The sequence below is a fragment of the Python bivittatus genome, unplaced genomic scaffold (genome assembly GCF_059951505.1).
Source record: "Python bivittatus isolate LINGU-HERP-01145 unplaced genomic scaffold, Pbiv_v1 ctg000740_np1212, whole genome shotgun sequence".
Lineage (NCBI taxonomy): Eukaryota > Metazoa > Chordata > Lepidosauria > Squamata > Pythonidae > Python > Python bivittatus.
This window is the reverse complement of record NW_028277106.1, coordinates 732,509-757,091: the sequence shown is the minus strand read 5'-3', so window position 1 is coordinate 757,091 and position 24,583 is coordinate 732,509. Positions and strand designations below refer to the sequence as shown.

General features: G+C 51.4%; 1 protein-coding gene across 13 annotated transcripts in view; it reads right to left on the bottom strand.

The window, feature by feature from the left end:
- The window catches only part of DYSF (dysferlin), a 119,797-nt gene extending 95,707 nt beyond the window's left edge, over positions 1-24,090 (bottom strand). For 7 of the 13 annotated variants that reach the window (XM_088128747.1, XM_088128751.1, XM_088128749.1 and 4 more), the window contains exons 1-5: positions 16,844-16,985; positions 10,343-10,398; positions 8,455-8,546; positions 2,267-2,372; positions 148-262 (exon numbers count right to left, since the gene is read on the bottom strand). In XM_088128747.1, coding sequence (XP_087984873.1) covers positions 148-262; positions 2,267-2,372; positions 8,455-8,546; positions 10,343-10,398; positions 16,844-16,937 — 463 coding nt within the window. In that variant the 5' untranslated portion in view covers positions 16,938-16,985. Of the gene's footprint in view, positions 1-147; positions 263-2,266; positions 2,373-8,454; positions 8,547-10,342; positions 10,399-10,745; positions 10,767-16,843; positions 16,986-23,819 lie in introns of those variants that run through there. The other 6 variants (XM_025165852.2, XM_025165855.2, XM_007426885.4 and 3 more) reach the window with 4 other exon arrangements.
- Positions 24,091-24,583: the final 493 nt, after the last annotated feature.

The following is a 24,583-nucleotide window of genomic DNA, read 5'->3' as shown; positions in this document are numbered from 1 at the left end:
CCTAGCTCCTGGTCTGCACTGGCCCTCGGGGTAGGACACAATACGAAGCCGAGAGCAAGAAAGAACGTCCAGAATCAAAAGGAAAAAAAGACTATTTGGCAGGCCTATCCTGGGACAGAGTTGGGCTGGGACAGTTCGCCTCCTTACCTGTCACCGTGTCCAGCTCAGAGGGAGTCGGATTTGGCTCCGGGGGGGCCGGAGGAGGGACGAAAGGAGCTGCCCCAGGAGGTGGAATGTAGGAGACTTGGAGGATCAGGCACCCCTGAGAAACGGAAAGGGCTGGATGAAGGACGTCAACCGAAAGGACTTGGATGCGCTCCGAAAACGATGCTTGGGCGCAGCTTGGCTAACCTGGAGAGGCAGGACCTCTATAAGGCAGCTGCCTCTTTTTTCAGGCTGATGGGGCTGTGTTAAAGAGATCCGCCGCTTGAACTCCCGTGCACTCCAAAACACGCCTCCCCTGTGGTGCCGGTGGCGGTTCTCGTTACTTACGCTCCTTTAGCAAAGCACCACACAAATCAGAAAAGCCGTTGCAATGACAACATGTCATCCCTTAAAATTAGTTCACAGCTCAACAACCAAACCAGAACTGGATCTTAACATTAAAGCAACAGCCATACGTCATTCCAACAATGCCCAGTGGTAAGTCTGAGCGTATCTACAACCATCATGAAAATAAAACTTAGGAACTGTCAAGATTACGGAGCGTAAGGTGGGATAAGCACCACACTCCCTCTGAAAATGCGGCAGCTCCTGATTTCCTACACGAAGGGAGAAGGGCTGGGAGGCCCCGGAGGACCATCCCCACCCAAGCTGCACTGTGATCCAGGCAGCCTTTTTCTCTGGAAGTGAGAATCAACGTTAAATCAACCACTGCCCCGTGCTGCTTCTAGCCGCTGTCTAGACCCGTGTTTCTCAACCTTGGCCGCTTTCAGCTGGCTGGACTTCAACTCCCAGAATTCCCCAGTCGGCAAGCTGAAGAATTCTGGGAGTTGAAGCCCACCCATCTTCAAGTGGCCAAGGTTGAAACACTGCTCCAGAAGAAGTGTAAGACCCAGATCTCAGTAATAGAGCTCAGTTAAACATTTTTTTAAACAGTGATAAAGGAGCCCCTTCACCTAAGGAAAAGGTGTAGACTCCCTGTAGGCAAGCATAACCCCTCATGACTTTACATTAATTAGATTAATTAATTAAGTAGATGGACCAGGCACAGGTCATGGCAGCCTCACAGAGTGGCTTGCCACAGCCTCTTCCCAGGATGCTCCTCCGAACTCTCTTCCCAGCCTGCATCCTCGGGATTTCTGAGTGGCCTCCCATCCAAGCAGTAATAGGTTTCATCCCATTTAGCTTTCTCGAGGTCAGCCGAGAGCAGCTCAGCCCCGGGCAATCATCAGTGCAGCTTTAGAGTCCTCCCGATTGCCTGACAACAGTTTTTGAAACCCTGCCACGCCTTTGGATCGCTTCTAAGAAAGGCACCTCCTCTGGGCTGAGAAGCCGAGTGGGATCAGGCCCGGTTAATCCAGAGGGGAGAATCTGCCCGGGAAGTCAGGACACGTTCCCAGTGAAGGCAGCGCCGAGCCAGTTCTGCATTTGGTCAACAAAGCTCCTCCGAGGGTCCTGAGCCGTCCCCAGACGTCAGGCTGGCCTGGAGGGCAAACGCCAGGGGCTCCAGGGTCCATCACTGGGGTCAGCCTCCAGCCACAGGTGAAACGTCAGGAGCCCGCAAGCCTGTTAACAGATCTGAAGAAGAGGCAGGCGCTTTCATGAGCCGCAGCGCCCTCTCTTCATCAGCTAGCTGCTCTCGGAGTCTGAGGCAGGGGCTGCAGTTCAGGAAAGCTTCTGCCTTTGAATCAGATGAGTTAGTCGGAGGAGGTCTGATTTTTTTGCCACTTTAGACTAGCCAGGACCAGGAGCAGGGAGACCCTGAGTTCGAGTTCTCTCGCTCTTCTCCACCTGCATCGCCTCCAACCACAGCTGGTGGAGACTTCCACAGTGCTGGAGTTGCCCAACCTCTGGACTTGTTCACAACTCATAAAGCAAAAATCCTACGTTCCTTGCTCCGAAACCAGCTCCCTCTCTAAAAAGATGAGTCAGGCTGGAAGGGGACCCTCTTGGATCTGGATGGGCCTCCTCCCAAGGGGAGGCTCGCTCTGCCTCTCGCCTGATCTGTTTGGCATCATGGTGGACAGATGGCCGAGCAGCTCCACCATCAGCAGAGGGTGCTTCTCTCAGAGGGAGCCCCTGCTCACCCCCAAAGCAGACTTACCCCGGTGCTCTGTCGCTTGGCATCCAGCAGGGGAGCGTTGAAGCTGGCGGCCAGGTTGGGGGAGGCCAGGACATCCCGCAGGGGCACGTGGGCTTCGCCCAGAAACCTGGTGGAGGGGAAGAGCCATCAGGAGAACTTGAACATCTCAGGGGGGTTGAGCTAAGCCTGCGGGCAACCCGGGAGCCGTTATTTCAGATCAATGCTCACAATTGTCTACACATGGAGCAATATTCTCTTCCACCAAACACAAACCCTACCTACAGCACACACTTTTAATTCCCAGTGTTCAGCCCATCACGCGCAACGTGTTTTTTGCGACGAGCAGAGGGCTACACCTTCTTGCTCCCCAGAAGTACAGAGAGTCCCCAGTTTAAGAACGAGTTCTGTTCCCAAGGTCTGTCCTTAAGTTGAATTCGTATGTAAGCTGGAACAATATTATTGTATAATACTGTATAAATCAATGTTTCTCAACCTCAGCAACTTGAAGTCCATCTATCTTCAAGTTGCCAAGGTTGAGAAATACTGGTATAAGTAGTATTGTGTAATGAACTCCAATAATTGTGTATTTAACTTGAATTTTGCTACAATAAGCTTCGTTCTTAACTATGGGTCATCTGTAACCTGGGCATTTTTGACCCCGGGACTCCCTGTATTGGAGGGCTTGGCATCACCACGAACTCCCACTTACTCAGCCCTTACTCCATCGCCCAGCCTTTCCCTACCCAGTTCCAAGGAATTCTCCTGAGCAGCGTTTCACACATCCCAGGTTCTCAACCCCAACTTGGCCACCGTGGTCCAGAGCGGGCGAAATCTAGCCTCAGAATTCCTGTTTTCAGCTTGTATTTTTACCCCCCTGCACTCTGCTTTCCACCTGAAAACCTGATACGGGGATAAGCCAGGAAGCAGGAAAAAAGTTCCAAATCTCAATTTATCCAATAAATCCATAAATAGGTATCCCCGAAGGGGAGCGAACCTGGACCGGAAAGGAAACGTTTCCCAGAGAGAGACCGACAAGCCGTTGTTCGGTCTGGCTTGAAAAAGGAAGGGGAAAAAATAGTCTTCCAGGACACCTTGTCCACTCAGCCCATGTTCCCCACATCAGCCTGCACCCACCCAGTTGCAACCAGAGCCACGTCTGGCCGGGAGGCTTGCAATGTTCTCGGGTCTGTCTTGGGTCACTTCCCCTCCCACTTCCCAGCATTGTTCGGAGAGCCGGCCGTCTTTCTCCTGAAATGTTCTTCCTGTTCCCTTGGCTCCTGAATGCATCTCGGTTCGGAAGGAGCCAACTTTCCGGACCTTCAAGAGCCTCGCCACTCCTGAGTTTCAGAGACAGGAGCGGGCGCCTCCCCTCTGCCCACCCCGGGCTGGGTCCCTTCAGTTCGGAAGGGGCATCTCGGAGTCTCACACATCACAGCCGGAAGGTCCAGCCTGCGTCCTGGCATCTGGTCAGCGTTTGCAGGGGCCAAAAAGTCAAGGTGGCAGAGGAGACTATGCACAGAGGAAGCCTTCTCCCTTTGTCACGTGAGTTGTGGCCCACTTGATGGGACAAGCACGGTGCCATCTGGACCCCCCCCCCCCAGTTAATGGTTTGGTCGCATTACAAAAGGCGAGTAATACATCATAGAATACAGATAATATCTGAATACAGAGGTACAGTATTTATACAATAGAAACTAGAAATTGTTAACACTGTGATGATTTAGAGCAGTGTTTTTCCAATGTGGCCACTTGAAGAGCGTGGACTTCATATATATAAAAAATGCCGGTTCAGACTGAACGTTGGGAAATACATCCCCAGAAAGACCCTTGGCTGCAGATCTTCCAGGGCAGGCTGGACCGCCATCGGTCAGCGATGCTGAAGTTTGGATTTCTGCACCCATCAGCCGAGTCAATGGCCTGAAGGTCCTTTTCATGCTGGCTGGGGAATTCTGGGAGTTGACATCCAGACATCGTCAAGTTGCCAAGGTGGAGCAACGCTGCCCTAATGCAGGCCCCAGGCCCTTTTACTGAAGTCTTAGGACGTGTCCCTTGTCCCAGAGCTCCTGAGGGCCACATCTCACCCTCCAAAGGGGCCTTCTCGGTGTTGGTCCTCTTCCTTGCCTAGAGGAGGCTGCCTGGCACCTCCTCTGCCATCCTTTAGCTGCCACTGGCCCCACAACGCCTTTCCAGGGCCTTGAGTTCCTCTTGCAGCGTTGCCACGAAAGCAGCAAAGCCATATCCACCTGCTTCCTAGGACAGGAGCTCCATTCAAGGACTTTTAGGGGACTTTAAGGAGTTTTATCTTTCAGTTGCTCTTAATCTTGACTGGTTTTCAGACAGGGAAGTCTATTCGGGTCCTGTTCGATATATATTCATTCTTGCAGTGCATAAACCTGGAGAGGTTTCGCTGCAGAAGAGCTCACCCGTTTTAGTCACCGATGAATAGAGATGTATCCAGCAAAGGGCTGATTTAGCCCGCATGCCAGTGGAGTGCCCAAGCCCTCTGCTTCCTGAAGGGAGAAACCCACCCCAGGCCTGCGGATAAAAATAACTCCACACTGCTTCACATGAGATGCCTGGATCGCCCCTTGCAAATCCAGACCCTGGGCTTAGCGAGAGCCCACCAACAGCTGCCAATGCAGGATCTCAAAAATAGCTGCCTGGCCAGCAGGAGAAGCAAGAACGCCATCAACGCCATTTGCTAAGAAGGACTTAGCAAAGCCCTGGGAAGTCTGGAAGGAGGGCACGTCCCAAACGCAAAAGCTTTGACTCATCCAGCTCAAAACGCTTGACTTCTCTGGCGATGGGACCTGAATTTGGACTGGCGTTCAGGAGGGTTAGCTGTGCGGGGGACACTCCGTACCTCCAGGGTCCCCAGCAGCAGTTCTGCAAGTGTTTGGATGAGGGCCAAATCTGCCAAGCCTCCCCACCCTTCCTGCATTTTCTCCTCCTCTGGTCTCACCCTCCGCATTCTCTGGGGCTGAATCACGCTTCCTATTCCTGGACATCTTATTTCTTAACCCGCCCCTCTCCCCAAGCACAGCTGGTGCCATACCAGCCCAGCCCCTCTGCTCGGCAGCTGGGCGGTCAGTGGCCCCCTGACCTTGGCGAGCTTGCTCTGTCTAGCTATGGGGCAGCCGACATCCCCTCTCCAGAGCGCCTGCCACTGTCTGGGGAGGGCGCAATATGGTTGGAGGCCCTTTCCGGAGGAGGGAGGTCTTGTCCTCCGCAAAGCTGGAGGATCTAGGGATCTTTGAGGGCAGGGCCCACCAGGGATCCCTTCCAGATCAGCCTCTCCTTCAGCCGTCCACCCAGGCTTTGCCAAACGCGGCAGCAGCCGAAGAAGCCTTGGGGGGAGGCCCGTGCTTCTTCTCTGTGAAAGAATGCCAGCTGGTTTGCAGGAGGAGCGGCAGCAACAACAGCCTTCGAAATGCATCCACCTGAGCAGGTCACGCAGATACTAGTGAGAGGAGTGCCCTTTGCACATGCTCAAGAGGTGGGCCTTTGTTTGCATCTTTGCGTCCACCATGTTGACTTTTTTGACATGCCAGGCCCCCTTAGGGGAAATCAAAAGAACATTCTGGAAGAAGGCGATCCCAAACCATTCCCATATTGTGACCAAGTAGACTGGGTTGATAATGCTTGTGAAGTCACCAGGGGTCAAGAGCTCCTTGAAGGAGATCCAAGCAAGATCTACACACTCTCCATTCCATTGTTCCCAAAGACAGCTGACAGGCCTTCTTTCCTCTTCCTCTTCCTCTTCCTCTCCCTTTCCCATCCTTCCTTCCTTCCTTCCTGGAACAAGGCCACCCAACTCCCAGTAGACCAGTACCGGATCCACCTTGGAGGCAGCATCTCCCTTCTGCTGCTAAAGGGGGTGGGTGTGAAGAGGCAGAGAAGGAGACCACCCAGCCCACTGTGCACGTCCGAGTAAGTCGCCAGGCAGAGGAGAATTTCGGACTGGCCAGGTTCTCCCCAGCCACCAGCACCAGAAACCGGAGGGGTCCCTGGTCCAGCATTTTGACCCCTTCATCACACGGAAGTTAGGCTTTCTTGCAGAGGAGGATTAGTGGCTAGTTCTTGAAAATAACCTTCGCTACTGCTTCGCCCGGGAGGTCAAACGCCCTGCGACCAACCTGAGTCGCGACGGGTTATGCAAGACCCTAAAAAGTTAGAAGCCGGCGTGCTCCAAGCAAACGGCTTCACCAACTCTTTTGTTTCTTTACAAAGAGGACGTTTTGGAAGTGTGTCTACTTGCTCAGAAAAAGAACAACGGCAAGCAGGGAGCTTCCTGCAGTTGTGGGTTGGGGGCAGAGGACAGAGCGGGCTGCGGGTAGAATTGCGGTGGCTTGGTTCTGGGCACCCTCGCTGTGCGATTGGAAGCCACCCAACAGACCGGCAAGCCCTGCCCGAGAAAGTACACGTGGAAGGCAGCAAGAGTGAATTTTCTGGGTAGCCATCCAGGACAGGGGGGTGGATTTGGTGAATCCTTCCAACTTGAGCATCTAATGAATTAACTTTTCTGCCCCGCATTTTTAAAAAAATGAAATTTCTTTTAGGGCCAGCTTGACTGCTACGCTCATGTTGCCTTCTTGGCAGCAATAGGAAGGCGTTTTGCCACTGCCTGCTTCTGGAATCTTTTATCCGCTTCTCACTCTCAACGCAAGGGTCTCCTGGTGGTCTCCCCAGACCTGATTCTGCTTAGCATTAAAGGATGAATATCTGACAGTCTTACAGATGATCGATTTTGGAATCTGTGACGGGCCATGGGGACTTAGATTCCTTAATTTCCTTGGAGAGAATGGAGGGGTGGAGCTCCAGGGTGCAAATACGGCATCATCAGCTGAGTTCCCATCAACCCAGATGCCCCTGGAAACAGCAATAAAGTTATGGAAAGCCACCCATATAGCAGCATATGCATAGGCTATATGAGTGTTTCTCAACCTCTGCAAGTTTAAGATGTGTGGACTTCAACTCCCAGAATCCCCCAGCCAGCCATTCTGGGAGTTGAAGTCCACACATCTTAAACTTGCAGAGGTTGAGAAACACTGGGCTATATTCTCAGCTCTCCTTGCAAGGAATCCCAGAATGAGATGCTGGTCTGTAGATGCAAGCCAAGTCACTCCAGCCCAGGACTTTTCATATATTTACTGATTTGATTGGATTTTGCCATCGATGGTCTTTCTTTCTCGCCCCAGGGCACTGAAGGTGGCTGACGGTAAAGAGCATGTGAAGAGTCCAGTCTCCTGGTGGTGTGGATGACTGATGTTTGTTGTGTCTTTCTCAGCTGCTGGGTATTTTAATTTTTGTAATTATTTTATTTTAATCTGGTTGGCCACAGGGAGTCCCTTGCTGAGATAAGAAAGAGTTTATCTAGCTGCCTATCACTGGAAAGTGTAACAACTTCTTTCAGCTGCCTTCTTCCCGGCCAGCGCTTCACGTATGTAAAAAGGGGGTTTCAATCGCATGATTGTGGTCACTGCCTTGACTTTTTTGACATCCCTGCCCCCTCCTCCTCTACCACCATAAAAAAGTAGAATTCTCCTTCAAGTCAAGCTTCATGTCTGGCGACTCAAAGGAGATGCCTTCCTGGCTGATTTTTCCAACTTCTCCAGCTTCCATGGGATCTCCTGACAAACTCCCATCCCACCACCAAGGTCAGCTAGATGGGCTGCCTAGAATCATAGAATCCCAGGGTTGGAAGGGCCCTTGGAGGTCTTCTTGTCCAACCCCCTACCCTCAAACCATCTCGGACAAATGGTTGTCCAATCGTTTCTTGAAAACCTCCAGTGATGGAGCACCCGCAACTCCGGGAGTTTAGCTGTTCCACTGCCTAAGAAAGATGCCTTCTTCTCTGATGGCTCCTCCAGGCCATTTGCCTCGTAATTTGCAGATCAACAGCCTGAAAAAGGAAAGTAATGCCAGGCCAGCGAAGGCCAGTGGGAGAGTCTTCTACACAACGTAGAACTGAACTATGGCACCCATTAATACTGAACACCAATGAGGGCCACCAACTTGGTTGGCTTCAAAAGGGGCTAGAAAAATCCACGGTGAGACTGGCTCTGCATCAGGGAAGCGGGTGCAGAGCTGGGAACCCACCAGCTCCTGCCTGTCATAGATAAGCAGCAATTTCTCAGGCAGGAGAAACAACACCATGCAAGACTTTAATTGCGCACGCACGGACACACACACATTCCTGTGAGCCCCACCTGTTTCTGCCCATGGTTTCATGATCTTTGACGACAACTTGGAGCTCAGCATTCTGGTCTAATGGAATACCTTTCAGGTCCCACTCGAAGCCCTGAGAAGAGGGGAGAAAGAGGGACTTCAGAACAGAAATTCAATACACAAGGATGAAACCCAACTAATTCCAGCAGATGACTCCAGCTATTCAGCAACAGGGGCACCTTTTTGCGGGCTGGTTGGTTTTTTCACATTCCCCATTCACCAAAGCTCACCACCAGGACTGAAGATGCATTCAAGGGCTGAGTTTCCAAGAAGAAACATTGTCTTCCCATCACCACAACCACCAGCAGAGTCAGAGAATCAGTTCCGGCTTCCTTTCCAGGGATCTCCACAGGTGTAGTCCAAAAGGTCAAGATGGTGCAGTCAAAGCTTCAGCCACCATCTTGACTTTTTGGACCATACCCTGAGGACATCTCCATCCCTTTCCCTAGTAAAATGTAACCCGTTGGATAGAGGCAGACCGTTGCACTCATCCCTCATCCAGCCATTGCTTTCACAGCCAGAGCATCTCTCCACTTAAGGTGCAGAAATGCCAAGGTTTTAATCCTTCATGAAAAAGCAGAAATCAATGGATGAACCTTTTCCCAGAGACATCCAACTTCCTCTATGGAATCTCCATCAAACGGAAAGAGGTTTTGGTTGACTCCAAATTCAAACTCTGCGGTTCTGCCACGATGCTGCGCATTTTACAGATAACTGAAGGCAGCATGGCTGTAACAAGGCAGCACAGAGTTTCTGACAAAGCTTTTGGTCACCACCAGTTTCCTTCTCCTCTGAAGGAAATCCAGTCAACAACAAAGGTTCCCAGGAAGATTAACTAAAAGTTTCCTACTACTAAGAGGATGTGTGATAAACAGACACCATTGTCATTACGTGTCTCTCCAAAGGAAAAACTTTTAGTTCTAATTTAGTTCCAAACTCTTCTGTCTTTGTGGTTTCATTTTAAGAGCGAAATAGCCCTGTTTCACTATAAGAATGAAGAGGACAGAATGCTAGAGAGGAAGTTGATAATCCAACCCCCCCACCGCCCAGAAACATAAACTGACTTTGGAGGCATCAAGAAGCTATTAAGTAGTAACACACACACACCCAGCTATGAGCAGCAAAAACAGGGCAGAACCCGCAAGCAGAAAGGCAGTTCCAGGGCACAGGGCTTGTGGAGAAGAAACCACTGCCCCTACTTTAATTATTTTCTTTTAGGTGGGTGATGAAATTTGGGAATCCTTCCCACTTTCGTAAAGGACTGCCAATCCTGATGCTGAAAAGCAGTGTTTGTATCTTGATAAGCTGCACAACAGATCAACTTGCATAAGAATGGGAAAATCTATCTATCATTTAATCTCTATCATCTATCTATCTATCTATCTATCTATCTATCTATCTATCTATCTATCTATCTATCCATCTATCTATATCTATCTATCCATCCATCCATCCATCCATCCATCCATCCATCCATCCATCCATCATCTATCTATCCTTGGCAAGCTTTTGCAGTTTTTGCCCATTCTTCTGTTGCCCATTTGAAGTCATTCTTCAAGGTTTGCCCCCAGCAGCTCTACCAACACACCTTCCTGAATGGCTTGCCATGCCGTACCCATTCCCACTCGTCCCCAGACTTTGCCAGCTCACCCAGATACCTGGGTCGCCATGGCTCCATTTCCAGTGCTCGCCATCCTACCTTCCCAGATTCTAGGACTTCTCCACCTGGATCCCCACTCTCCTCATCTAGGAGAGATGGACCCACTGTTTTATCAGTTGCTCAGAGCAACTTGGGGGCTTTGACGTCTCTGTTTGACTGGCACTGAATGCAAAACAAAGCCAATTTTCAGAGTGGGAAGGCAGACTCACCTCGTTCCACACCGGGTTGGTGTTGTTCTTGATCACCTTTGTTCTCTTTTTCACTCCTAAAAGGAAGCACAGCAGGTGAGCAAATCCCCCAAGGACCTCTTGGGGCAGTTGGTTCCAAAAATATTCTTGCAGGCAGATCTCAGGGGTGGAGCGGAGTCAGGGCAGATGGTCTGGTTCACGGGCTGGCTAAGCCGTGATGTTCCTGGCTCAACTTTTGTTGAGCGGGTTGTGCTACTGTGATTTGTAAACCCTGGACAAAGACTTCTACTGTAAGAAGCCATTACACTCAGATTTATTCCATCAAGCCATGGTTTGTTTGATAGGTGAATTGAAAGGAGAATGGTTTTACCCCTGCACTGAAATGTAGTTTTGTTAAATAAGCCACCATTGGCTACATACACACCTCAAATGAAGCTATAAATCATGGTTTCAAAACCATGATGTTTGGGTAGACATAATAAACCAAATGCACCCCATTAGGTTTTTGCAGGATGGGCAAATCAAGCCAGTGAGTGGCTTAGGGTTCCTGGAGTCCCTTTGAATGCAGCGTGAGCTTGGATGGTCAAACTTGCTTCATCTGAATCAGAAATTGGCTCTTGGAGCTGGTTAAGAGAGGCAGAGCTCATCTGGCAGTCGCTTCTGAATTCTATCTTCGGCAACTCTTGCGTGCTTAATTTTTCCTTGCTGTCAGCCCATAAATTAAGCAAACACGCTGAGCGCTCCAGCTGAAGCACGCAGTGCCCTTTTGCGTTTGTGCAAACTGCCTTGGCAAAGGCCAAAGCAACTCTGGGCGCTGCTCAAACTCCAGAAAGGAAAAGGAAGGGACTCCTAAACAAGGACCCCAGAACAATAGGAGGGTCCCCAGTGCCAAAGGCCGGGCGGAAGGTCCGTCTGGGGCAGCTGCAGCCGGACCCCCTCCCCCTCCCCCCACCTCCTCCCAGTCCAGCGCCAGGCTGAATGCAGCTATATATGGTCACTCAACAGCCCTTTCCCAGAAGAGACAGAGAGCAATATTTTTAAAAGGATTCACAGGAACCCAGAAGACTCAGTCTGGAGCTTCGTCGTGCAAAAGGGCAGCCAAGGATGAAAAAAGGGGAGGGGAGGGGAGGAGAAGACCAGCTTGGCCTTTCCTCTTGAAAATTCCTCTGATGAGCAGGAAGTCAAGTCTTCTTTATATACTGACTGGGGGCCTGGCAGGCTCCAACCACGAGTCTGCCCAGGGGACTTGCAAGAAATTCATCTCCCACCCAGGAAACTGAACCCTGCAAGTTGCACATAAAAAACCAGTGGAGCTTTGATGGCACCACCGTGGGCACCATCTTGACTTTTTGGGGCCTGGCCCAGGATGGCATTGTCATCCAACCAAGTGCAAGTCACCCAATCCAGGAACACTGGTCGGCAGACAGGGAAGAGAGCGGCTGTTGCAGAACTGAGAAAGGCCACCAGACAAGTTGCTAAGCAGCCAGGCTGATGGAAATGCAGGCCTGCCCGAGGGATGCCGTGGGAGGCTACAGGTGACCAGGCCCCTTCATAGCATCACAATGTCCTACTGAGGCCACAAACGCCCCCAGCATGATGGCCCCAAAGCCACTGGAATTGGGGGGATGGCCGGAAGGACGAAGAGAACAGGGCTCAGCAGGAGCCCAAGGAAGTTCAAAAGCATCAAGCCCCCCAACTTGGACAAGGACTGCAGCACCCCAGATCCTCAGCCAGCAGGGCCCAGGCCCTGCACCTGATGGCCACCTCTATGCTGCCCCAGAAGAAGCTCAGTGACTCCAGCGGGGCCCTCTGAGAGCGGCATTTCCCACCCGCAGCAAAGGGACCCAGGTCAGGGCTTTGGGGTGACGCAGAGAAGGGCTGGTTAAAACCATCCTCCTGGATCAAACTGTCCCTATTCGGGTTTACCCCATCTTATCAGGATGTGACCAGGCCCAGCCCCTTCTTAGTGTAGAACATCAGTCTGGTTTAAGTTTGATTGGTGAGGTGCCACCAAGTCAGGGCTGACTCTTAGTGACCACATAGACAGATTTCTCCACAACGATCTGTCCCCAGCCTGGTCCTTCAGGTCTTCCAAGGGTGCTGGTCTAAGTAGCTCCCCGAATCCTCCCTTATCCCAAAGTATAAGGTCCAGATCCATGCCTCCACATCCTACTCTCAGCAAAGCCTTTGGATGGGCCCACTTTGGCCTCTCCTCGGCTCTCTTCCCTTCGCTGAACGCCTGTGACCCTGCAGAAGCAGGCCGGCTGGGCTGGGACATGGCACGTCATCCGTTCGACAGAGATATTTGCACCGCTCTCATTTCCCCACTCCTGACTAGGATGTTGGGTTGCTAGGGGTGCCTGCAGGCTGGTCAAAAAAGTCAAGGTAGTGGTCATGATGGTGCAATCAAAGCTCCACTTTGGGCCAGTCACTCTAAGCCTACTCCACCTCACAGGATTGTTGCTGTGAGGGAAAAAGGAGAAAGAAGATGATAGAGATAGAGATAGATAAATGATAGATAGATAGATAGATAGATAGATAGATAGATAGATAGATAGATAGATAGATAGATAGATAGATGAGAGAGAGAGAGAGAGATGATAGAGATGATAGAGAGATGAGAGAGAGAGAGAGAGAGAGAGAGAGGCTGCCTTGAGTTGTACAGAACAAAGGAGGGATATAAATTGAAATAATAATCTTCAGTATCAGCATCTTCCTATTAGCATATAGAGACTAAACTCAATTATATACCGTATGTATAGCTGTTGTTAAAACGTTGTTTTGATTGTACAGTAATTTATCATTTTATATTTCATTTCAATTTTTTTTCATTTGAATACTTCCTTTTTACTTAGTATACTTGTGCTGCATCTTATTGTTTGTTCTTATTTTCTGTAGTCGGGCTGACTTTTCTACCTTAGGCTGGTCAAAGGCGGTAAAGCGACTGTGATCAGCGTCTGCTCGCTCGGGTCTCCAGCGATGCCGAGAGGCGTCTGGAGGTGTTGGGAGCAGAAATAAAGGGGCTCCGATTTAGCGAAGGGCCCATTTTCATCCAGGATACGGGGGCGGGGGGGCGGGGGGGCAGTGAATAACATGGCTGGCTAGGGAATTCTGGGAGTTGAAGTCCACGCATCTTAAATTTGCCAAGGTTGAGAAACGCTGTTCTAATTTGTGGCCCAATTAGTTGTGCGAACCCAGGCAATGGGACTAGGTCAGCGGTTAAACCCAGGGACCTGGGTTATTTCAATAGACCATGCTGAAGTTAGTTGGAGATTCACATGAACACGCCCCCTCCTATTCTTTCTGACAATGACACCTCCCTCAAGGCGGGGCCAGGATGTAAACAAACCCACACACAGTTCCCACAGGATTTCCAAAAAGGCTGCACACCTTCCCAGAGTATCTGCTGGCCTTCCAAGGCTCCTTCAAGTTGACCTCAGTTCCTGGGGTTTTCTTGGCAACCACAACTCACATCTTCTCACCTTCAGGAGTTCACCAAGTCTGACTCTGCTTAGCCTTTTGGTGATCACCCAAGGCCAGCCAAGGGTTGCTCCCAAGACCTGGGGACTTCATGGGCACACCCAGGTCATTTCCTTCGTAACACTACAGAGTTAGTGCTTCTTCTAGAAAGTCTCTTTTACCTCTCAATCTCCTCTACCATCTTGGGATTCCTTGCAGGTCTCCTAGCCAAGTATTAATCCCTTCTGAGATCAGCCAAGGTCAACTAGATGTGGCCACCTCCCTGAGCCTTTGCTGACCAGACTGCCTACAATTCTGGGAGGTGTAGTCACACCACCTTTGCAAGCCCCTTCCATCAGCACAAAGAGAGGATCCATAGCCCAGTGGAAGAGCCCAGCCCGGCATTGCCCCTTCTAAACAGCTGGACAAAGAGTATCAGGGCTCTGGATTCTCCACTACCAGCTTTTGGTGATCCTCAACAGAGGATGAGAGGAAGAACTTGGGGCCATGGCCATTCCTTGGACATTAAGGAGCCAAAGCCTACTTTTAATCACAACTAATTCCTTCATGAGCTATGGTTTTTTAAGAAGCCACAAGGCAAAGCCATGAACCATGGGTTACCAATTGCAGTGGTAGGTTTCACATGCACTAAGCTAAAACCAGACAAACCACATTACAGATAAAGGAGCAGATATATAATTCTCTCTCTCTCTCTCTCTCTCTCTCTCACACACACACACACACTGTAGGTATTTCACATCTTGGAACTGCAGCACACAACCTCTTCACTCCACAACCAGTCTTGATTCTCCCCAGCAGAAATCAGCTCAGTCACATTCACATCCTTTTGGCTATCAAGGGAGACCTTTTTTAAAAACATTAAATAAGACTAATCAGGCACATAATGGGGGAACTGGCATTTTTAATCAGCAAAACAGCTAAGGATGATGCATGTCTTCCCTTCCTCGCCACCATCGCTCAAGAAAAAAGCCAAGAGGAAGATTGCTATTTTGAATTCCTCTTCCTGAAGAACACTGGCTTCCACTTTTAAATGAATAAAAATAAATATCCGCTTTCCCCTTCTCCGGCCAAGGGCCTTTCCCTAACTTGACACTGGCTTTCTCCCTAAAAGGGGGTGGCCCTACGAAGAAATGAGCGAACGTAGCATGGAGACCCTCCCTGGAAGAAAACTTGCAACGCGCAGGGGGGGTGGGACTGGGGGACCACCCCGAGGTGCATCATCTCGCACTGCAGAGAGAGCAGGTGGGAATTTCCCTTCCCTTCCTCTCTCAAAACAACCCTGGGCTCATCCGGTGAAGCTACAATCAGCCAAGGAGTCATATCTTTGAACGTTGGGTGAGATGGTCATTGTTCAGTCGTCCCGTCATTTCCGACTCCTGGTCGGATGACCCTCCCGACTCCAGGACTGGCTTCCAGGCGCCTTCTCCATTCTGGCTTGCATCGTTGGGGGAGATCCAGCCCCGCTCTTTTCTGCATCAGGGTCGTCTTCAACCACACCTCCTCATGAAGTGTCCCAGATATTTCAGTTAAAATTCATTATTAACACTCCAGGGAGAAGGCTGGTTTTACATTATCATTTACGTCACTCAGGGGTGCCTGCAGAGGTGGGGGTCAAGAAAGTCAAGAGGGCGGAGCTGGCGTCGCAGCGATACGGCGGGCGATCCTGGGTTCCCAGGATTGCAGTCGATATCTCCCCCCCGGACGGTCCCGATGGACCTAAGCCGTCCCGTAGAGATGGCGATGGCAAAGGGCGCGTCCCGCGGATCTCAGGGACGCAGCAAGTCCCAGATTGATCCCGGGAGAAGCTCTTGAAGCCGGCGGAGGAGAGGCAGCCAAAAATGGCTGCGAAAGCCGGGACAGCTCCAAAGGAAGAAGAAAGAGAGGGGTGTCAACCGGGTGAGATGGACCTTTACTATTCAACTATTCTTAGAGAACACCTTAAGTAACTTAAAGAGATTTTTAAAAGTGAAGAAAAGTGGATCAATTCTGGGAGTTGAAGTCCACACATCTTCAAGTTGCCAAGGTTGAGCAACATTGCCCCAGAAGCTGCCAGGAGAGTCTCTCTCTTCCTTCTGAGATCCTGATGCTGCTGTTGCTGCTTGAAGACTGCCAGCGGCCCGCTGGGGCCGTTGCTTGAATTGTCTTTCCATCCGTTTCTCCTAACAAACCATCAGAGTCCATCTTGCAGCACCAGAAGCCCATTGACCTGAACTTGGACCATCCTGTTTTGTAGACTGCAGAAGGGGTTTAAAAAGTCAACGGTGTGGCGTCCATAAAAACCAGGCAGAGCTTTGATGGCACCATCGTGGCTGCCCTCTTGACCTTTTCGACCACGCCCTGGGGGGCTCAGGGCGTGCAAGAAGCCAGAGGGCACGGATTCAGTCAGGCTGAGGGCTGCAACCGACCCAGAAAAGATACCAGCACAAGTCACAACAATAGCTGCACCACACCCGCCTATAGACCTCTAGCACGACCCCATGGGGCGCAGCCTTCTTGGGACGATTCAGTGCCCCCTCCCTGGAGCAGAGAAGTGGCTGTGGGGGGGGAGCGAAGGGGCAAAACCCCCGCTCTGCCCGTGGCAGAGGTGCCAGCCCCTGCTCTAGCCGGAGATTCCTATTCCTCCTTACTATCGCTGCTTCCCACCCTCCCCTTCCATGTCTCCAAAGCACAGGCAGAACAATGTGATTGACTGATTGATCGATTGATTGATTGTCTGATTCACAGGACCACCCCACAATTTCTCCAGCCTGGAGCTCCCTGCATTGGCTGGAATCCCACTCCTATCACCCTCCCCGCACAGCAGGGCCATTGGTAGGGATGATGGGCTCTGGAGTCCAGCAATTCCAGAGGGCTCCGATGGAACGTACTGTATTAAAACCAGGACCGAAAACAGCCGCTTCAGCTTCACCTACTCTAGTCCGTGGGGGTGCCCCATTAAATGCCCTTCCCAAGTCAGCCGGGCCAGTCCCAGAGAAGGACGGAGTTCCCGGGCGCAAGGAACGGGCCGGGCGGCTCCGCGCTTGCCGCGGGGGCGGGACTCACCTCGGAAGGTCAGGCTGGCCACCGGGTCGCTCCGCTTGTCGCCCCGCTCTAAGCCGGGCAGGCTGCAGGCGCGCTGGAGCAGACAGCGGAGCATGGCTCCTGCCGTGGCGGCGCTCCTCTGGCTCTTGGGAGGAGAGGAGCCGGCCCGCCGCCCGGGCAGCCCCGCCCCGCCCCGCCCGCCTGCTTCCCCCCTCCCCCCCGCCTCCCTCTCTCGCGGGCCGGACGCGCAGCATCAGGACCAGGCGGCAACCCGGCGCTGCTGTGTTATCCCTGCAGGGGGCGCTCGGAGGTCGGCCACCAGGGATGCCCCAGCGGCACGCAGCGCGGAGAGTCCCGGCGGAAGAAATCTGGGCTCGGGCGGGCAAGCCGCCTCCCCTCTCCTCCCCTCTCCTCCCCAGCCAGGCCGGGTCCTGGCTTGCTCAGCCTGCACTTCCCTCCAGCGAGCTTTGCAGGTGCTCCTCCTCTGCAAGCGGGAAAGCGCTACGGTTCCTGCCAGGCTGGCCCTCCTTAAAGATGCGCCTGGAACCCTTCCTTTTCGGAGAACTTGCGGGCTCTTCAAGAATAATGCAACCTTCACAGGGTATTTGTATGATTCCTCCCTACCCTCCAGGGTTTAAAAAAAAATCTCTGCAGCATCTTTTTTTCAGAAATTGCCAGGTCAGGAAAAAATAAATAAATAACGAAACACTGATCTGGACATCTTATAAATGAATAAAGGAACTTTTTGATGATAAGTAAAAGCAAAGACTTTTACCAGGGGAATCCCCCCCCCTTCCAAAGAGGCCTTTAACCCCTATTCATCAACCAGCAGGCCCCTGACATTATTTCCCCATGGGGCCAAATCCTCTGCTATTAAAGGTGATTTTTAGATCACTTCTGTTCACAGCCATCACCATTGCTGATGGCAGTGAGCTCCACCAACTGCTACAAAATACTTTTTGATCAGCCAAGCCTGCAGGCCCTTAGTCACACTGGACAAGCTCCTATTTCTTGGGTGAGCAGATTATGTCTTTTCATCCGAGGTTTCATCCACAGAATCTCTCTCAGGAAGCAGGTAACAAGAAGATGCTCCCTTCTGAAAACCAGCCTTGCCTTCCACCAGGAAGGATCCTGAGTTAACTCACTCTTGGGACTTCTGGAAAATAAACCATGTGACCACCAAACCTAAATGAGGTGACCATGGTCCTAGCTTTAATCGCACCATAGTCAAAACAGGTATAGCAACCTGGAATTACCCCTTTGTTTGAGTTTCTGTGTCCAGATTAGAAAAATGGAAAATTTTAGAGAATTCTCGGGACCATCTAATCTTCTAATCCCTACATCAAAGATCCATCCAGTCCAACAATTCCCAAATACATTTTGATCACAATGGATCTTTATATAAGCAAGGGAACCTTACTGTAAAGATATGGGACCCTTACTTTTTTTTTTTCCCAATATGCCTGAAACTGAACATGGTGCTTAATGAGAATACATTCTGCTGTGTGTTGTGAATTTATTTTTAGGGACTCCAACTTCCTGAAGTAGCCAGGAGTTCCAGAGTGTACATTTAAATTCTTCTTTATGAGAGAGACAGTGTTAAAGGCTAATAATGGATTAGCGGCCACTGTTTTTTTCCATCAGATGCAAGCCTGCTCACTCTCGACCACAGCCCCTTCCCCAGTGTCCCTCCCACCCCCATTTAGCGCATTCGAGCTCCAATATTCAAATTCCTTCTCAAAAATCCAGCTCTAGTTTCCACACTACCCTGAATTTCCAAATGGGATCAAAGGCAGAATATTTATATTTAAATATAAACGTGTTTATTCCTTGCCAAGTTCCAAATGCAGTCAGGAATTGAACTGAGGGGCCAGGGGTCTGCTACTCCCACAGATGGCAGAGCTGGTCATGATAAATTATGCACCTGTGGATGATTTGTTGAGAGCGCACAGTGGTGCTTTGTTGTGGTCAGTGCTGTTCCTACCATCATTGACTTGTGAGTCTCTTTTACCCCCCCCCAAGGCTAGGAACGGGATGGGGGAGACAAAACTCTTTATTCTTTTGGCAAGGAAGTAACATCCCTCATGATGTTTGAGCCCTTAAGTGAGTCAGACCATTAGCACAATGAAAGGATGTAAGGGCCATATAGATGATCGATGGTTCCTCTCACACAACACACACCATGGCCGACTCTTCCCTGACCCTGACAGCTTTTATGATGGGATGGCTGGACAACTCAGGGCCCCATCTGGTAAAGTCGCAGCTTTTCCTTTCCCCATCCAGGATTTCTTTCCTTTCCTGTTTCCTCTTCATCCTGCGAGCCAGAAGTTAAGATCTAGCAACACAGAGAAACTTTGGCGTAATCCAGTTCCTGAAGTCAAACTCCACCCTGGCTGGTTGGGGCACAAAACGACAGTATTTCTACTCTACCAACTTCCTGAAAACAATTAAGATGATACGCAAGAATCTGAAAACAGCAAAGGAAAATTGCAAAGCATTAAAGGGGGGCTCTTTTAAATGCAACCTCAAATCCTTCCTGGACAATGTGAAAAGTTAAGCTTAAAAGGCCGATCTAGACCTGGACGCTGTGAGGACAGCGCCACTTCCTGGCCTTGTTTCAGGATGGCAGAGATTGTTCGGGGATGATCTTCGTGCTGCCTCATGGACTGGAGGGAAAAGGTGAGGCCGGATGTCTGAATGCGCCCTGAGACCCGAAAACAATCGGCATTCAGTGCTGTTGTCCAGAATTGGGGAAATCTGTCCCCAGTACTGTACTGGGGCTATAAACAGAGAGCAAGACCCGCTCCCTTCTAGCCAGATAGCAAAACGTTTGCAGGACAACAGCCAAGCTCAGAGAACCCCAAGGACTCCGCTGTTCCTTTTTCATTATGACGAAGGTGTCGTCCACACACCGGACCCATACTTTTGGTTGTATGCATAGGAGCGCTATAGTTTCTAGATGCCACATGGCAGTCTCTGCTAGGAGTCCTGAGAGTGGCGATCCCTCTGATTGGTTGGTATGTTTGTCCATCAAACCGAAGGCAGGCAGTGAGGCAGAGGTTGATGAGGTCCGTGATTCCAGGTATTTCGATCTGGGTGTACTTGGCTGGGTCGGGTGCGTGGTGTGGCACTGCTGTCGTGGATTCCTTCACTAGCTCTGGGTCCACGGATGCAAAGAGTTCTGCGATTGCCTTTCCCGTCTCTCCCCGGCGAGGAAGGCAGCTGTGAAGGTCCGGCCATTCCCCTGCAAACAGAGCAAGTCATCTCCCGACAGGTGCTGGGGAGGACCGCCAAGAGGCAGCCGGGGAAGAAGGTGGGGGCTATGAATAGAGCCGGGGGAAGGGACCAGCCTCCAGCTGCCTCTCTCCTGCGACTCTAGAGCATCCATGCTCTACGAACTGGAGACATGCCAACACACAGGCTTCCTCTGGGCTCTTCTAGGAAGCTGGAGGAAAAGCGTGGCCTCCCTGGGAGAAAGGCTCTCTCCTGGAGGCCTTGTCACATGCGGAGACGAGCCCAAAGCTCTTTGCACGAGCCCGATCTTGGGACCAAGCAAGTCAAGTGCAAAAGGTCAGCCTCTTCCTTCCCCAAACGGGTCAATGGAAGACAGTCCTGCTGAGTCCCCAGCACACCCCTTGCAATCTGCCTCCAGGCTTCATGATCGCCAGGGCTCCTTCTGGCTGCACCGGTCAACCAGGGTGGGAAGAGTTTCCCCATTTTGAGATGAAAGCCCTTGAAATCCAGAAAGGAAACCAGGGAAGATTCCACCTGCTGTGTCCCCGTTTCGTATCACTGACCCCACCGGCAGCCCTTGGTCTCCCTAGAAATGCCGGGTTCACTCCAGCAATAAAGAAACGCACAATTCCTGCTTTGACCCTTAAACGGTGCAGTAAAATACGTGTATTCAGAAGTTTCCACTGGGCATGGCAAGATCTCTGAACACCCATGCTTAACACCCTGGTGATTTTCCAACAGCCTGCTTTACCTTCAGCTGACTCTGATTCATCTCATGGCCTGAACCCAAATGTCTTTATCGCCCACTACGACTAACTTTAGAAATGAAATGGCAGCCATTCTTTTGCCCCTATTCAACAGAACTGGATGAAAGATTCTGGGGGAGATCATAAGTTTGCCACCTAGGAAGAAATCTGGGGACAAAGTTGATCCTTCTGCCACAATCAAGACGGACAGTTCCAGAAGAGCAAGGTTTGTGCAAAAGCAGGTTTCCCAGTTTGGGAGTTCCTCAAGAAGGACAAAATTATCCACCATTTTTTGTAGACAATTGTTAGGAAGGGACATACAAGGGATCCTAGCAAAGAAGTCAGTTTTGAAAAAATCAAACAAATGGATGGGATGATTTGTATGCAAGAGGAAAATTATTTTGGAGAGAATAAATTATTTCTTCTTTCCCCTCCATCTATGCTTGCTTGTTGTGCAATTTGTGAAAATAGGGCATACATCACAGAGATATCCCTAGGCAAGAATTCTGCTGAATTTCAGAATGATAGAAGCTAAGGAGCTTCAAAGATTGAAGCCCAGAAGAAGGCTTGGCAGTGTCCCTCTCCCTTGGCCCCCAGGTCAGAAAAGGAGAGAGGAGGGGGCTGGATGCAGAAGAGGAACTGGAGCAGAGGCAGAAGGGCTTAAGCGTCCAGGAGTTTCCAAGCAAACACCCCAGTGCCACCCCCACCCCACCCCAAAGTCCCCAGACTCCCTTGTGGACCCTGGTCCTTGGAAAGAGAACTAGCACAGGTCAGAGGGTGCCCCGACAGTCCTGGGACGTCCCATCGCTCCACCATCCTTCTTGTGAACTGCTGGGTTGGCTTTGCAAGTCTCCATTCTCCCTGCCCAGAAGCTGGAGTCATAGAAGAAGGCAGGGGCGTCCGGGGCTTTGTGAACACTCGCTGTTCTCGCTCAGACCATCATGCTGCCCGTGGTCTACTGAATCCCCCCACTTGGCTCGTTTGCCCAACGTGCTGTCCTGGTTAACTTTCACTTAATTTAGCTTTTCTGGCTTTGCATCTGATTAGTTTAATGGTTCAGTGCACCGGGTGAACCCCAGAATAGATTAATTTTTCAATCTGCGTAAGCATGTTATGCGAAGAGGGCCACTGAATCATAGACTCACCCCACTGCTGATTTGGCACCAGCCACTCCCCCATAATAAACCAGAAGAAACCACTTTGGGGTCTATGCAAAAGTTTCCTAAAGGTTGTTTCAGGAGAGTCCAGATGAACCTGGTCAGTCCTGCTCTATCTGGGCCCCCAGGTTGGCCTCAGGGGTTGCCTGTCTCTCATGCTGGCCCCTCTTTCCCCTCTGAATATGGTTTTATTGTTCTTATGCTTTAAGGTGTTACTGCTGGGGCTGGCCTGCTCTGCCTTGGTGGCTTCCACGGCAGAGCAGCAGATAAATATTGTGATTAATGATTAAATGAATTGCTTCACTGAGTCACTGACTTCTCTTCCCTCCCCTTTCTCTGTTGGCGTCCTGGGGCCAAATGTTGGGCTATATATAAACTCTTTCTGGCTTCTCAACGTTTCACGTAACTGATACAACAGCAGGAATAATGGCGGCAGTCAGATTCCTGTGCAAAAGAGGAAGCCCAACTGAGTTCCCTGAGCCAATGTCCAGCTGTCGCCTTGAATGCAAGAGTGCCTTCAAGCATGTGCAGAGGGCACTCTGCTTCCCACCATCCTCCACGACATGCTCCTGTCTGTCAGGAGCGATCACCCGAACCAGCATCGCTTTCTGCTTGATCTGCCGCCCTCTCGGGCAGCTTCAGAACGGTGAGCGACTGCAGGACCAGGAACGGACAGACAGCATTATCAGTACTGGCAAGGATTGCTGTCAACATGATCCGGGGCGGCTTCCGACAGTGCCCTGAACCCAAACAGAGCAAACCATAGAACGGGGCTCTCCCGGTGAATGACTTCCTACCCCGAGGATTGTCATCACAAAAGCTCCAGAGCCTCTCAGCCTATCTTCTCTGCCACGTGATTCCAGGGATCCAGGAGAGACTGTGCTTTAGATCCACAGGATCCTAGATGCAGAAGGGACGCTGGACCAGCCCCCTGGACCAGCCCCCTGCTTCTTGCAGCACCCTCTGGAGCCCTGTTTCTCAACCCTGGCCACTTTAAGATGGCTGAACTTCAATTCCCAGAATTCCCCATGCTGCCTAGAGAATTCTGGGAGGTGAGGTCCACCCATCTTAAAGTGGCCAGGGTTGAGAAACAGGGCTCTAGAGCAGGGCTCCTCAACCTTGGCCACTTTAAGATGGGTGGACTTCAACTCCCAGAATTCCCCCAGGCTGGCTGGGGAATTCTGGGAGTTGAAGCCCACCCGTCTTAAAGTGGCCAGGGTTAAGGAACCCTGCTCTATGGCATCTCTGGCCGAGGGCATCCGTGGGGTGAGGGGAGCTGTCAAAAAAGCCAAGCTGCAGCTGCTGTCTTGATTCTTTTGAACCCTTCTGTGAACATGCTTGTCTCCAACGGCCATCCAGCCTCTCTGGGAAGAGCTCTTCCCTTCCATATTCCCGACCAAAATGCTGAAGACCCAGCTGGATGTCCGCCAGCTGCCCGCCGTTCCAGGCCCCGTGCCTGCTGCTCCTTCCTGCCCAGCCAGGCCTGAGAGCTCTCTCCTCCCTCGCTCTTCAGGCACGATCAAGTTCAGCTCACTCAGGCTGCCTTCGCAAGGCAAGGCCGTCCGACAGCCCTCGAGGCACCAGCGAGTTCTTCTTCGTCTTCCCGCTTACACAAAATCCCATTCCTATCCCTGGTGGAGAACGAGCTCCTGCAGGATCCTGACCCACGGCAGCGGGGGGCCAGGCGTTCTGTGGGGCGAGATCAGAGGCGTATCCCCCGAGAAACCCTCTTGCTGCCTGTCTTACCTGCTGCACCCTGCAAGCAGAAGTAGCGAAAGCCGGAGGGAGGGAGGGCGCTCCTGAAGGGGCGCCGGCCCTGCTGCGTCTCCACGCTTGCTAACTCACGGCCCCCCCTCTTACCTGCAAACACCACGGAGCAATAGGCATCGCTGATGTCGCCGTCGGGCGTCTGGACATTCTGGGCGTGGAGGATGAAAACTCGCAGCATCCTCGGGGAGCTCTGGCGGGGCCCGGCCCGCTGGGGTGGCCGATTCCCGATTTCCTTCGGGCCAGTCCCCTCGGCTCCCAAGCCAGCCGAGCGGCTCTTGGCACGTTGCTCCAGCGACAGCCAAACAGCCCTTAAAGGGGAAGCAGCCGCGGCCAGCTGACGAGCGGCCGCGCAGCGCCAGGGATGCTCTGCTCCGCCCGCCGGGTCCTGGGCCCCCGGCTCGTTTAAGGGCAAACGAACCGCGGAATTGGATTCAGCTAGCCAATGGGGCCGAAGGAGGATCGTGGCTGGAGTTCACCCTTCCATGCGCGCGCGCGCGCGCGCACACACACACACACACACACACACACACAGAGAGACAAATACATTCAGGTCCAGCCCAACCATTAGGCAGTTGCAGAGAGAAAACAAATGTTCAGTGTTTGCTTTGTTATTACTGGAGTTTCACCACTAGAGAATGGAAGGTGAGCAAGCATTTGTGGGATTTTCAGGCAGCAAAATAGCTGATTCACGCTGAAGTCCGCTACGTTCACTGATCTGCATACACGTGAATGCTGCCCACTTCGCCACTCTGTGAGAACTAAAACTGCAAATCACAGTCAAACCAGTCAATATAAAGCCCATCCAATATGCTGAATAAAAACTGCAGCTGCCATTTGAAAGATCTTCCCATCTG